This window comes from Hypomesus nipponensis, chromosome 17, assembly GCF_054491055.1.
Source record: "Hypomesus nipponensis isolate SF chromosome 17, ASM5449105v1, whole genome shotgun sequence".
Classification (NCBI taxonomy): Eukaryota; Metazoa; Chordata; class Actinopteri; order Osmeriformes; family Osmeridae; genus Hypomesus; species Hypomesus nipponensis.
Window position 1 is genome coordinate 546,784 of NC_140377.1, and position 12,960 is coordinate 559,743.

At 50.9% G+C, this 12,960-nt stretch overlaps 1 protein-coding gene across 1 annotated transcript; it reads left to right on the forward strand.

Moving 5' to 3' along the window:
* Positions 1-2,793: 2,793 nt before the first annotated feature.
* Positions 2,794-11,697, forward strand: csf2rb (colony stimulating factor 2 receptor subunit beta). The gene is made up of 11 exons (XM_084676764.1): positions 2,794-2,866; positions 4,174-4,321; positions 7,311-7,415; positions 7,562-7,712; positions 7,999-8,171; positions 8,339-8,502; positions 8,666-8,810; positions 9,223-9,346; positions 9,746-9,897; positions 10,183-10,316; positions 11,160-11,697. The coding sequence occupies exons 2-11, from the start codon at positions 4,306-4,308 to the stop codon at positions 11,370-11,372; spliced, it is 1,377 nt and encodes a 458-aa protein (XP_084532890.1). The 5' UTR covers positions 2,794-2,866; positions 4,174-4,305; the 3' UTR covers positions 11,373-11,697.
* Positions 11,698-12,960: the final 1,263 nt, after the last annotated feature.

A 12,960-nucleotide genomic window follows, 5' to 3' on the forward strand; every position in this document is an offset into this window, starting at 1 on the left:
TAGCAGACGGCTTCTGTTGGAGCAAGAGAGGGAGCTGTGACTGGCTGGAGGTGAGATGAAGGGGAGAGAGAGAGGGAGGGAGAGATAAAGAGTCAGGGAGGGGGAGGGAGGGAGAAGGAGGGCGGTCTGGATTGGGATAGGAGGGAATTGTGTGAAGTTAAGAGGAGGAGGGATTGCAAGGCATGGGGGGTGGAGTGAAGCAAAAGAAAGAAAGAGAAAGGATGTAGAAAAGAGAAGAGATGATAGAGAAGACAGAGGAAGATTAAAGGAAGCAGTAAGAGGAGGAGGGAGAATAAGGGGGATGGGAAAGAATGAGGGTAAAAATTAGGGTAAGACTGAGGAGAAGAGGGAGGTGGAGTGAGTGAGGAGGAGGAGGAGGAGGAGGAAGAGGAGGAGAGGTGGTAAAAAGAACTTGAGGCAGTAGAACAAATGAGAAATAGATGGAGAAGCAAGATAAAGGAGTAGTAAGTGGAGTGAGGGATGGAGAATGACAAAGAAAGAGAGAGGGGGAGAGACAAAGAGAGAGAGAGAGAGAGGGAGGGAGAGAGAGGAGAGAGAGGGGCTGAGAGAAAGAGGGGGACTGAGTTAGGGTAGGGGTGGATGGAGATGATAGAGGGTGGAGGGTAGGGGTGGAGGTGATAAAGGGTGGAGGGTAGGAGTGGAGGTGATAGAGGGTGGAGGGTAGGGGTGGAGATGATAGAGGGTGGAGGGTAGGGGTGGAGGTGATAGAATGTGCTAGTGCAGACGAAGCTGCCTCTCTGGCTCCCTGTTCTCCATCACCGCCGACCTGAAAGCTTCCACCTCTTGCCTTTAGTTCAGACATCCACTAGGCGGCGCTGTTTTGGTGGTCTGGTCTGGTGAGGCTGTGCTTCTCCAGAGGAGAGGCTCTCTTTCAGCCTGGGACACGCAGAGTGATGACATCATCTCTGCACTGAGCCAGGAGGATCCCACATGGTCCTCGATTCAGCCACAGGGAAGTGATGTATACTGTATATCATTATGACCAGCTGGACATACATACAGAGAGAGAGAGAGAGAGAGATAGAACAAGTAACAGAGAGAGCGAGGGAGTGAAACAGCGAGAGAAAGAGAAAGAAGAGTGAGTATGGATATGTGTGAAGAAGAAAGATCAAAGAAAAGGAGGATGGGAGGATGAAGGGGGGAAGATCTGTGCTCCCCCCTCATCCCCCCCTCACCCCCCCCCCCTCATCCCCCCCTCACCCCCCCCCCCCTCATCCTCCCCTTATTCCCCCCCTCCTCCGTGTCTATCAGAGGCTGGTGGAGTCTCTCCTCGCCCTCCCCTCTATCATCTTCACCAGGAGTCTCTCCTCCACCAGGGGTCTCTCCTCCAGCAGGAGTCTCTCCTCCACCAGGGGTCTCTCTTCCACCAGGGGTCTCTCCTCCACCAGGAGTCTCTCCTCCACCAGTGGTCCCTCCTCCACCAGGGGTCTCTCCTCCACCAGGAGTCTCTCCTCCACCAGTGGTCCCTCCTCCACCAGGGGTCTCTCCTTCACCAGGAGTCTCTCCTCCACCAGGGGTCTCTCCTACACCAGGAGTCTCTCCTCCACCAGGGGTCTCTCCTCCACCAAGAGTCTCTCCTCCACCAGGGGTCTCTCCTCCAGCAGGAGTCTCTCTACCACCAGTGGTCTCTCCTCCACCAGGAGTCTCTCCTCCACCAGGAGTCTCTCCTCCACCAGGGGTCTCTCCTCCAGCAGGAGTCTCTCCTCCACCAGGGGTCTCTCCTCCAGCAGGGGTCTCTCCTCCACCAGGAGTCTCTCCTCCACCAGGGGTCTCTCCTCCAGCAGGGGTCTCTCCTCCACCAGGAGTCTCTCCTCCACCAGGAGTCTCTCCTCCACCAGGGGTCTCTCCTCCACCAGGGGTCTCTCCTCCAGCAGGGGTTTCTCCTCCACCAGGGGTCTCTCCTCCACCAGGAGTCTCTCCTCCACCAGGGGTCTCTCCTCCACCAGGGGTCTCTCCTCCAGCAGGGGTTTCTCCTCCACCAGGGGTCTCTCCACATATCTGCTTAAAGTACTTGAGATACACTGAGATTAAACCACAAGTGCCTTTTAATTACAATAATACATCCATGGTAAACAGGCAGAAGGGGGGCCTGTCCCATCTGCCCACCCACATCTATCAATCTGAAGAGCCCCCTTCGTTTACATAATGCTCTCAGTATCTATTAAAGAATACTTAATGTCCTAAATGGAATGAAGCAGTTCTTTTTCAACCCTGGTCCTCGGGGCACCATTGTCCACCAGGGTTGAGAACCACTAGTTTAGTGGACATTTATCAGGTCAGCCATCACAGTTGCAGTGCCGGTGTTTTGACCTCTAGATGGCGGTGTCGACGTTTCCCCCCAATCCACCCTGTCAGTGGCAGCTCGGCGTCTTAAAATAACTTCTCCATAGACAGCGGTTTGCGGTCACCTGGATTATCACTATCCGGCTTTCACCATATACACCGTACAACCGCAAAACAACAGCTTTTGTATCACATTATCATATTTGACGAGCTTTCTCAACGAGGAACGGCTGTGTCACTGAGGTACTGCGTTATGAAATATTTATTGTGTCACATTCGCTGTCATTTATGATAGTAAGCTATGACAAAGAGGAAAGATTTCAACAAACTGTCGTGTCACCTTCCTAAAATGTTATGCAAAATGCCTCTTAATGAGAAATTACAGAAAAGTGAAGGAAATCCAACGAACTGGACTCGGCTAGTTCTGATGCCACTTTCCCCAACTTGGTAGGTTTAACAGCGTCGACTCAAACTAGAACTTGCAGTAAGAAAAAAACGAAATCTGTCAACTAGAAAAGGAGAAGTCAAATTTCAGAGAAAGAAATAAAAGGAACTGGTCAAGGTCATCTTGTGTTATACCGCATCCTAACAGAACTCTTGAACAGACGGATGCAAACATGAATAGTCTGTGTGTGGGTGCGCGTGGGGGTGCATGGGTGCACACATGCAAAATACTTGTTTAAGGGGTTTTTCCATGTGTTGTAGACAGTACAGAGGGGAACACCACACACAAAAGTGACCAAAATTATAAACGCAACACTTTTGTTTTTGCCCCCATTTTTCACGAGCTAAACTCCAAGATCTAAGACTGTTTCTACGTACACAAAATACCTATTTCTCTCAAATAGGGCTCTAAAACCGGTTAGGGTTCAACCAATGGTGGTCACACCAGATACTGATTGGTTTTTGGACCCCCCCACAGATTTAGAGAGGCCTTTTATTGTGGCCAGCCTACGACACACCTGTGCAATAATTATGCTGTCTAATCAGCATCAGTAACATTGCACTACTGTACCTCTCTGTACCTCGCCACCAGGCGCCTGTATGGTCATTGACATAGACACTGATCTGCAATTTTGCACTATTGTACTGTACTCCACGTAGGTTAGAATAGGTTATAGGGTTGTAATAGGTTTTATATGCATTTAGGGTTAATATAGTTGATTATTTATTGCTATCTGTATATTTAGGAAGTTTTACTTATTTAAGATCAGCATAGATGTCAATTATGTTCTGTGTACTTATATGTTATTTTATGCCAGGTGCTTGCGTTGTCTTGTCTTAAGAATTTCAGTGCCCAGTCTAACCTTGTGTTGTTCTGTGTACCTGACAAATAAAAGACTTGAAGACTTGCCACAACTGTGAGGTGGATGGATTATCTCGCCAAAGGTGAAGTGCTCACTAATACAGATTTAGACAGATTTGTGGACAATATTTGAGAGAAATAGGCCTTTTGTGTACTAAGGGTTAGAAAAAGACTTACTTAGAAAAAGGCTTAGATCTTTGACTTCAGCTCATGAAAAATGGGGGCAAAAACAAAAGTGTTGCGTTTATAATTTTGGTCAAGGTAGTTCTGGGCCTGGCTTGTGGACACGATGGCTGGGGCCACAAGAGCACAGAAGAACATGGCAACCCTCACAATCAACCACCACAGATCACACACACATCACACACAGATCACATCAGACACAGCCCTTAATCTAAGATGGCCACAGTCTTTATCGATTTATGTCATGATTTACAAACATACTGTCTACTGACTGATTAAAGGAAATCTTTCTCTCTCTCTCTCTCCTCTCTCTCCCTCTCTCTCTCTCTCTCTCTCTCTCTCTCTCTCTCTCTCTCTCTCTCTCTCTCCCCGCCCCCCAGCTCTCTTAATCTCTGAAAGGAGCTGAATTGTGCTTTAGGACCAAAAGAGGAAGATGAAGCTGCTTGACTGTGACTGTTAGTTGACTTTCACAGTTTAACAACTGCTACAGAGACGCATGGATAGACAGATTCATGGGAGCAGTCAAAGGTATGTTCATTTATTAGAATATCTGCAGTACATGAGTGGTGAAATGTTTCTGTTACCCTGCCTCTTCAGTAAAGTATGTCTCCAGTATTATAGTCAACATACTAGTCAGCGCTTTAACAAACCTTCAGCTAAGGTTCATTTTCTACATGGCTCCTATGTCTTTGCATAACAAAGATATATACAGGTTTACATATTTCTTTCTATTAATTTTGTTGAGCTAAATACATCTAAAACATCCGACTTCTTTCAAGTATACATTTCTACATCTAGTTTGTTGCTACTATTAATATAGTAGTCATGCTCTGACACGTGACACTGTGGGGAGTTTTCTACTGTTAGTCATCCGAAGTGCTGAATTTGGCATTTGATGTATCCACATACTGTACAGAAGGGGGATAGATAGGGAGGGAAAGAGAGAGAGAGAAGAGGGACATAAAGTAAAAGTGTGAAATAAACAGAGATATGGAGAAAGAGACAGGAGGGAGAATAGTGAGAGGGAAGAGGAGTCCTAAATAACCACTCCAGAGAGAGAGAGATAAGTGACAAGGAACGTGACCTGGAGTTGACTTCAATCCTCCGTAGGGAGGATTTACAAGGAGCCTCATTGTGTAAGCAGCGTGAGCAGCCTCATCGTAAATGTGGGCTACAGAACCTGTTCAAAGACAAACACTTAGTATTGTCACCCAGCAGCAAAATGCACATCCCCAAATTAAAGCAAGTTCAAAGGCACCAAAGCTAAGGTGTGAGTGAAATCTGAAACCCCCAGAACAACTGACCAAGTGTGTTATGAGTAAGATCTGAGACCATCTGTAATTACCAATAGTAAAATAACACATGAGAATAGGTGGGCACATGCAACAGTAAGTGCATGCCCAGAGGGTAAAGTTGATCCCGGGATCAGCTCACGTTTATTGGGATTTTTGTTTTCTAAATAAACGCTTTGCATCAAACTTTGTCAAGTTCCAGTGACGTTTTTTGAACTTTGAAGATTGATTGAAGACATTTTACACAACAATAGATGAGAGAGCTAGATGAGAGAGAGAGAGAAAGAGAGAGAGAGAGAGAGAGAGAGAGGGAGAGAGAGAGAGAGAGAGAGAGAGAGAGGGAGAGAGAGAGAGAGAGAAAGAGAGAGGGAGAGAGAGAGAGAAAGAGAGGGAGAGAGAGAGAGAGAGAGAGAGAGAGAAAGAGAGAGAGAGAGAGAGAAAGAGAGAGAGAGAGAGCACAGGGAGGATGTGATCACACACCACACTGCCCAGTGTCACTTACTAAGAAGCAGGGTGGAAGTCACTTATTGGCATTGTGAGAACTTTGCAATACCACAACCATCTGTGTGGGTGTGCTATAAGTAACACACAACATCACACAATAGCAAACCAATTATCCAAACCTTAAATACAGTATACAAACATCTGCTTATGCAATGGTATTATTTCAAAAACAACATATCTCACCTGAAAAAAAAAGACAATTGAAAAACGGACACACAGCTGATTCATGTTGGGTGAAGTGGGACGCAGCTGATTCCAGGGGTCATTTCCTTCAATTACTATAAAAAAGGACTTTGAGGAGTGGTGTTTTTGGAAACAGAAACAGATACAAACACTGTAATGTTTGGACGAGGAAGAGCAATGGGCCCAGGGAGATTCGAGCAGGCCCAGTGAGAGATGGAGGGAGAGGTGCAGAAGCAGTGAGAGATGCAGAAGGAGGAGCAGGTGCAGTGAGAGGAGCAGGGCTGGGGATAAGAGCAGGCCCAAGGAGAGAGCAAGGAAGAGGTCTAAGAATGCGTGGTGGTGGCATTCCAAGGGCTGCAAGAACAGTAGTCAGTGATGAACTTCGTACCACTATCATTGACCATGTAATCAACCACGGCCTTTCACTAAGAGAGGCTGGTGAAAGAGTGCAACCCAAGTTGAGGTGGTCAACGGTTGCCTCCATTGTACGCATCTTTCAACAAACCAATATTTTGTTCACTGTAAGCATTACTGTAAAACTCTTTCTGTCCTATTACTGTATACTGTGTTTCTACTGTACTTCCTTTAGTAAACAGTAAGGAAAAAAAAACGGATTTGCTTTTTACTGAAATGTATTTGAATGTGAACATTATTGTATATGTGGACATACAGTTCCCAACCAAGACATTTAGTGTAAAAGTGGGATTGCATTGCAAATACCCGAAACATAAGTCTATGCCATTTTTATAATGTCAAAATAGCCAGTATTTTGAAACCTGGTGTACTTTGATTGACTGCATGTACCTTGGGAAGTGAAAGTGGTGTGTTGGTGTGTTGGTGTGTTGGTGTGTTGGGGTGGAGGTGTGTTGGTGTGTTGGTGTGTTGGTGTGTTGGTGTGTTGGGGTGTTGGGGTGGAGGTGTGTTGGTGTGTTGGGGTGGAGGTGTGTTGGGGTGTTGGGGTGGAGGTGTGTTGGGGTGTTGGGGTGGAGGTTTGTTGGTGTGTTGGGGTGGAGGTGTGTTGGGGTGGAGGTGTGTTGGGGTGTTGGGGTGGAGGTGTGTTGGGGTGTTGGGGTGGAGGTGTGTTGGTGTGTTGGGGTGTTGGGGTGTTGGTGTGTTGGTGTGTTGGTGTGTTGGTGTGTTGGGGTGTTGGTGTGTTATGTGTGTTGGGGTGGAGGTGTGTTGGGGTGTTGGTGTGTTGGGGTGTTGGGGTGGAGGTGTGTTGGTGTGTTGGGGTGTTGGTGTGGAGGTGTGTTGGGGTGTTGGGGTGTTGGTGTGTTGGGGTGGAGGTGTGTTGGGGTGGAGGTGTGTTGGTGTGTTGGGGTGTTGGTGTGGAGGTGTGTTGGTGTGTTGGTGTGTTGGTGTGTTGGTGTGTTGGTGTGTTGGGGTGGAGGTGTGTTGGGGTGTTGGTGTGTTGGGGTGGAGGTGTGTTGGTGTGTTGGGGTGACTGCTAAATCATCCCAGAATGATCCAGATCTTCTGTGCTGGTCAGTAGGACCCAGAGAGTCTCCCCCTGGCTCACTCTGCCTTGCTCTCCCCAGAAACACTGCCTCTCCGCTGGGTGGCTTGTGGTGTTGTGCTCTTGGTTCTGGGCCTGGCTTGTGGACAAGATGACTGCAGTGCCCACAAGAGCACAGAAGAACACGGTAACCCTCACTATCAACAACCACAGAACGCACACACACACGGAACGCACACACACACACAGGTCTTTATCTAAGATGGCCACAGCTGAAGCTAACAGCTAAACCTGAATCTTATGCCAGCTCAGAACCTAGTCCTGTCCCCTCAGGCACCGCAGTGTCCCCTGTGTTGGAGTCCCTGAAATGCCACAACGACTACCAGAGACGGCTCAACTGCAGCTGGAAGACCCCCAACACCAGCTTCTTCGCAGGCCTCACCCTCCACCACTGGCCCAGCTACCAAACCAACTGTGACCTGAAGTAAGAGTGGAAGGAGGGACGATAGAAGAGAGGGAGGGTGGACTAAATGAGTGTAAGGAGAGAGTGAGAGACAGAGAAGTGCATGGTATAACTGAAACAATTAGTCTCTCTCCTCTCTCTCCCCCACCCCTCCCCTTGTCTCTCTCCTCTCTCTCCCCCACCCCTCCCCTTGTCTCTCTCCTCTCTCTCCCCCACCCCTCCCCTTGTCTCTCTCCTCTCTCTCCCCCACCCCTCCCCTTGTCTCTCTCCTCTCTCTCCCCCACCCCTCCCCTTGTCTCGCTCTCAGTCAGTCTCTGTGCCAGCCGTCTGGAGAGATATGGACCTCCAGTGGCCAGAGGATCGTCCACTGTTCGTATGAGTCGGAGACGCTTTTGTTCGGAGCCAATAATAACCACGCCTTCTTCTTCAAGACCCCTGGGGCCCCGGCCACGCCCCCTAGCATGCCCCTCTCTCAGCACGGTGAGTCCTGCTGGTCTTCCTCCTTCCTCGAGCTCTCTGTGTCTGTGAGCTCTCTGTGTCTGTGAGCTCTCTGTGTGTCTGTGAGCTCTCTGTGTCTGTGAGCTCTCTGTGTCTGTGAGCTCTTGTGTTCATGTGTGTGTGTGTGTGCATGTGTGTGTGTGTTGCAGTGAGAGCGCGTGCACCAGCGGAGCTCTCAGAGCAGGCTGAGGGGGGGGGGCGGCTGCTGCAATGGGCCAACCCCTACCCCCCGCCGACCCCCCTGGCCTCCAGCCCCCTGGCCTCCAGCCTCCTCTACCAGCTGAGTTACAGGACCCAGCATCAGGACTGGACGGTAAGAACTCTGCCATCACGCTGGCCAGCACGTCACACAAGTAGCAGAGACACCACCTCAGCAGGCCATGTTAGAGACACCTCTCTCTCCCCTCTCTCTCCCTTTCTCTCCCTTCATCTCCTTCTCTCACCCCCTGTCTCCTCTCCCTCTCCTCTCCCTGCAGGTTGTGGAGGTGTCTAACACCCGTCTGTGGCTGAACGCTACGACGCAGCAGCCTGGCTTCCGGTACGAGGCCAGGGTGCGAGCGCGGGGGGTGTGGGCAGTGTGGAGTGAGTGGAGCCCCCTGGTGGTGTGGCACAGCACAGAGGGTGAGTGCTTACCCTCTCCTCACATGTGACAGACACACAGCCCTGTGGGGGGAACATCTGTATACCGAGCCTTTTGTCAAGATCAATAATTAGGTACAATACTCCTTTTAATTATTGGTGTTAATAATCTCTCTCTGTCTTTCTCCCCTTGGCCCACTCCCTCTATTCCTCTTTCCATCCTCCCTCCCCCCTTCTCTCCCTCCCCTTCTCTGCTTCCTTCCCTCCCCTCCTCTGCCTCCCTCCCTCCCCTCCTCTGCCTCCGTCTCTCCCCCCCTTCCCTCCCTCCCCTCCTCTGCCTCCCTTCCTCCCCTCCTCTGCCTCCCTCCCTCCCCTCCTCTGCCTCCCTCTGTCCCCCCCTTCCCTCCCTCCCCTCCTCTGCCTCCCTGCCTCCCTCTCTCTTCCCACCCTCCAGGGCCCTGGGGGCTGGGCTGTGTGATGGAGACAGACAGCCTGGTGAAGTGTAGCTGGAGGCTGAGCAGGGATCTGGCTCAAACCAGCACCTACCGGCTGTCCTGCAGACACAATGACCCCGACCAGTGAGAGAGAGAGAGGGGGGGGGAGCGGGGAAGTGGGGAAGTGGGTTGAGGGAGTGGGGGAGGGGGGAGGGAGAGGAAAGCTGATGCTGATAACAGTTCCAGAAAAGGAGATCTCTCACTGCTGTGGTTTTGACGGTGTTTTAACTTGACACACATAAAGTAGTGGCTTGTCCAAGGCAGAGAACAAGAGAAAGCGAGAAACAGACTGATAGAGAGAGAATGAAACAGAATGATAGAGTGAGAATTAAACAGACTGATAGAGAGAGAATGAGTCAGAGATGGAATTTCACACCAATTGTCACTTTTAGTTTCTATCTGTGCTTCCCTTTTAACTTATTATCTACTCATACCTCCATTATTCTCTCTCTCTCTGTCTCTCTCTCTCTCTCTCTCTCTCAGAGTGCAGTGCTGTGTTAACTCCACAGTCCAGGATGAACCAGGAGAGTCAGAGCTGCAGTTCAGCTGTCTCATATCTGCCTCTGACCTCCAGCACCTTAAAGTGGAGCTGGTGCCTTCTCACAACACCAAGGAGTTTCAGTCGAGCACTAACAGTTAGTCCCCCTCCCTCCCTCCCTCCCTCCCTCCCTCCCTCCCTCCCTCCCTCCCTCCCTCCCTCCCTCCCTCCCTCCCTCCCTCCCTCCCTCCCTCCCTCCCTCCCTCCCTCCCTCCCTCCCTCCCTCCCTCCCTCCCTCCCTCCCAAACACAATCACTTGCTTCCTTGTGGACTGACTCTTTATTGTGTGCCAGTGATGTCACCTAATGGAACACTGTAGTATTACATGTCAGTCTGATTCTCTACTCACACTAAAACTCCAACATTGTTTTCTTTGGCCCAGTTTGTCTTGACCCTCCCAGAGAAGTGAGAGTGAAGGAGGATGGACAGAACTGGCAGCTGACCTGGTCTGCTTCACCTTCTGAGAGCACTGTCACTCCCTCCTATCAGGTGCGCTACTATCCAGTTGGAGCGCAGGTGAGACAGTGACAAAGCAATTATTTGTGGAACAGCACACACAAGAACCACTATGGATACATTGGTATGAAGTTCTGGAATTTTGTGCATGAAGATCACTCCTATCCCTCCTTTCTCTCCTGCCCTCTCTTCTCTCCTCCACATTTTCCAAACTCTTCCACTTCCACCTATTCCTCCTTCTCTTCTTCTGTTTCCTCCCTCCCCTCCCTCCCCTCCCTCCCTCCCCTCCCTCCCCTCCCTCCTCCCCCTCCTCCCCTCCTCTCCTCCCTCCTCCCCCTCCTCTCCCTCCTCATCCTCCTCCCTCCTCTCCCTCCTCCCTTTCCTCCCTCCCCTCTCTCCTGCCTCCCCTCTCCCTCCTCATCCTCCTCCCTCCTCTACCTCCTCCCTTTCCTCCCTCCCCTCTCTCCTCCCTTCCCTCTCTCCTCCTCTCCCTCCCCCCTCCCCTATCTCCTCCCTCCCCTCTCTCCTCCTCTCCCTCCTCCCTCCCCTCTCTCCTCCTCTCCCTCCCCCCTCCCCTCTCTCCTCCCTCCCCTCTCTCCTCCTCTCCCTCCTCCCTCCCCTCTCTCCTCCCTCCCCTCTCTCCTCCCCTCCCTCCCCCCTCCCCTCTCTCCTCCTCTCCCTCCCCCCTCCCCTCTCTCCTCCCTCCTCAACCTCCTCCCTTTCCTCCCTCCCCTCTCTCCTCCCTCCCCTCTCCCTCCTCATCCTCCTCCCTCCTCTACCTCCTCCCTTTCCTCCCTCCCCTCTCTCCTCCCTCCCCTCTCTCCTCCTCTCCCTCCCCCCTCCCCTCTCTCCTCCTCTCCCTCCCCCCTCCCCTCTCTCCTCCCCTCCCCCCTGCTTCTTCAGCATGTGATCAGAGTCCTGAACGTCTCCCGGGGGTCTCTCTCCGTCAGAGTCCTGGGCAGCTCCCTGCAGCCCTCCCAGGCCTACGTGGCCCAGGTCCGGGTCCAGGTTCTCCCTGACCACAGCTCCTACCAAGGCCCTCCCTCCGAGTGGTCTGCATCGGCTACCTGGACTTCAAAGCCAGGTGACCTTTCACCCCTGAAGCTAACTACGTAGCAGCTGAACTAGTGGGTCTTTTTGCTCTACAGTGTTAACTGTTGTAGTGGACCTGGACGAAAAGATACAACAAACAAGCTCTCCTCAGGGAGCTGCACATGCAGAAAGAGCCATTCTGTTTGGAGTTGATCTTAGTTTCAGACTTTGTCTAGGTGCAACCAAACTCTGCACCAAGCTGTAACTTTCAGACTGCATAATTTAGTGTCATTACGTCATCCTCAATAAATGTTTCATATCAGACTTTTATTATTTATTGAGGATGTGTTGTTGTTTCCTCCCTGTGTCTCTTTAAAGTTCGGTGCCCTTTCCAGTGATGTTGAAACATATTAAAACATAATCATCATAATCTTTATAATCCACCACACGTGGTTTGGGTCTTCCAGAGCTGTCTCACAAGCTTGTCAACTGAGTGTCTCATTTGAAGTATTACTGGTTAGTTTAGTGCAGCCTGTGTGACCTGTCTGTCCTGACAGCTTCCCTCTCAGGGGCCACAGTGTACAGCTGTGTGGCTCTCTTCACTGCTGCTCTCTTCCTCCTCTGCTTCTTCTCCATACCAGCCTGCTACAAGTGAGTGGGTTTACAAATGTGTGTGTTCTGTGTGTGTGTGTGTGTGTGTGTAAGTCTGTGTGTGTTCTGTGTGTGTTCTGTGTGTGTTCTGTGTGTGTGTGTGTGTGTAAGTCTGTGTGTGTTCTGTGTGTGTGTGTGTTCTGTGTGTGTGTGTGTGTGTGTAAGTCTGCGTGTGTTCTGTGTGTGTGTGTTCTCTGTGTGTGTGTGTGTGTGTGTGTGTGTGTGTGTGTGTGTGTAAGTCTGTGTGTGTTCTGTGTGTGTGTGTTCTCTGTGTGTGTGTGTGTGTGTGTGTCCATGATCCTAGTTGCTGTGTTCTGTCTACAGGCGGATGGTGATGTGGGAGGGCTCTCTCCCCTCTCCTGTGAAGAGCAAAGTGCTCTCTGACATCGTATGGGAGAATGTGAAGGTAACTCTTCTGTTTCATCCCCTTCCCTTCTCTGTTCCATCCTATTGCAGTCAGTACCAGTCTGTTGTGTTTGCTTCTGTTGTGCTGTGTTGACCTGGTGCTGTGTCTGTGTTGACCTGGTGCTGTGCTGTGTTGACCTGGTGCTGTGCTGTGTTGACCTGGTGCTGCGTCTGTGTTGACCTGGTGCTGTGCTGTGTTGACCTGGTGCTGTGGCTGTGTTGACCTGGTGCTGTGCTGTGTTGACCTGGTGCTGTGTCTGTGTTGACCTGGTGCTCTGCTGTGTTGACCTGGTGCTGTGTCTGTGTTGACCTGGTGCTGTGTCTGTGTTGACCTGGTGCTGTGCTGTGTTGACCTGGTGCTGTGTGCTGTCTCCAGAAGTCTCCTGGTGTTGTGCTGTGTTGACCTGGTACTGTGCTGTGTTGACCTGGTGCTGTGTCTGTGTTGACCTGGTGGTGTGTGCTGTGTTGACCTGGTGCTGTGTCTGTGTTGACCTGGTGGTGTGCTGTGTTGACCTGGTGCTGTGTCTGTGTTGACCTGGTGCTGTGCTGTGTTGACCTGGTGCTGTGGCTGTGTTGACCTGGTGCTGTGTCTGTGTTGACCTGGTGCTGTGCTGTG

Bases quoted from the DNA above. Each gene is read 5' to 3' on its own strand.
- csf2rb (XM_084676764.1), top strand. The intron at 7,713-7,998 runs GTAAGAGTGGAA...TCTCGCTCTCAG, and splicing joins CAAACCAACTGTGACCTGAA to TCAGTCTCTGTGCCAGCCGT. The intron at 8,811-9,222 runs GTGAGTGCTTAC...CCCACCCTCCAG, and splicing joins GGTGTGGCACAGCACAGAGG to GGCCCTGGGGGCTGGGCTGT.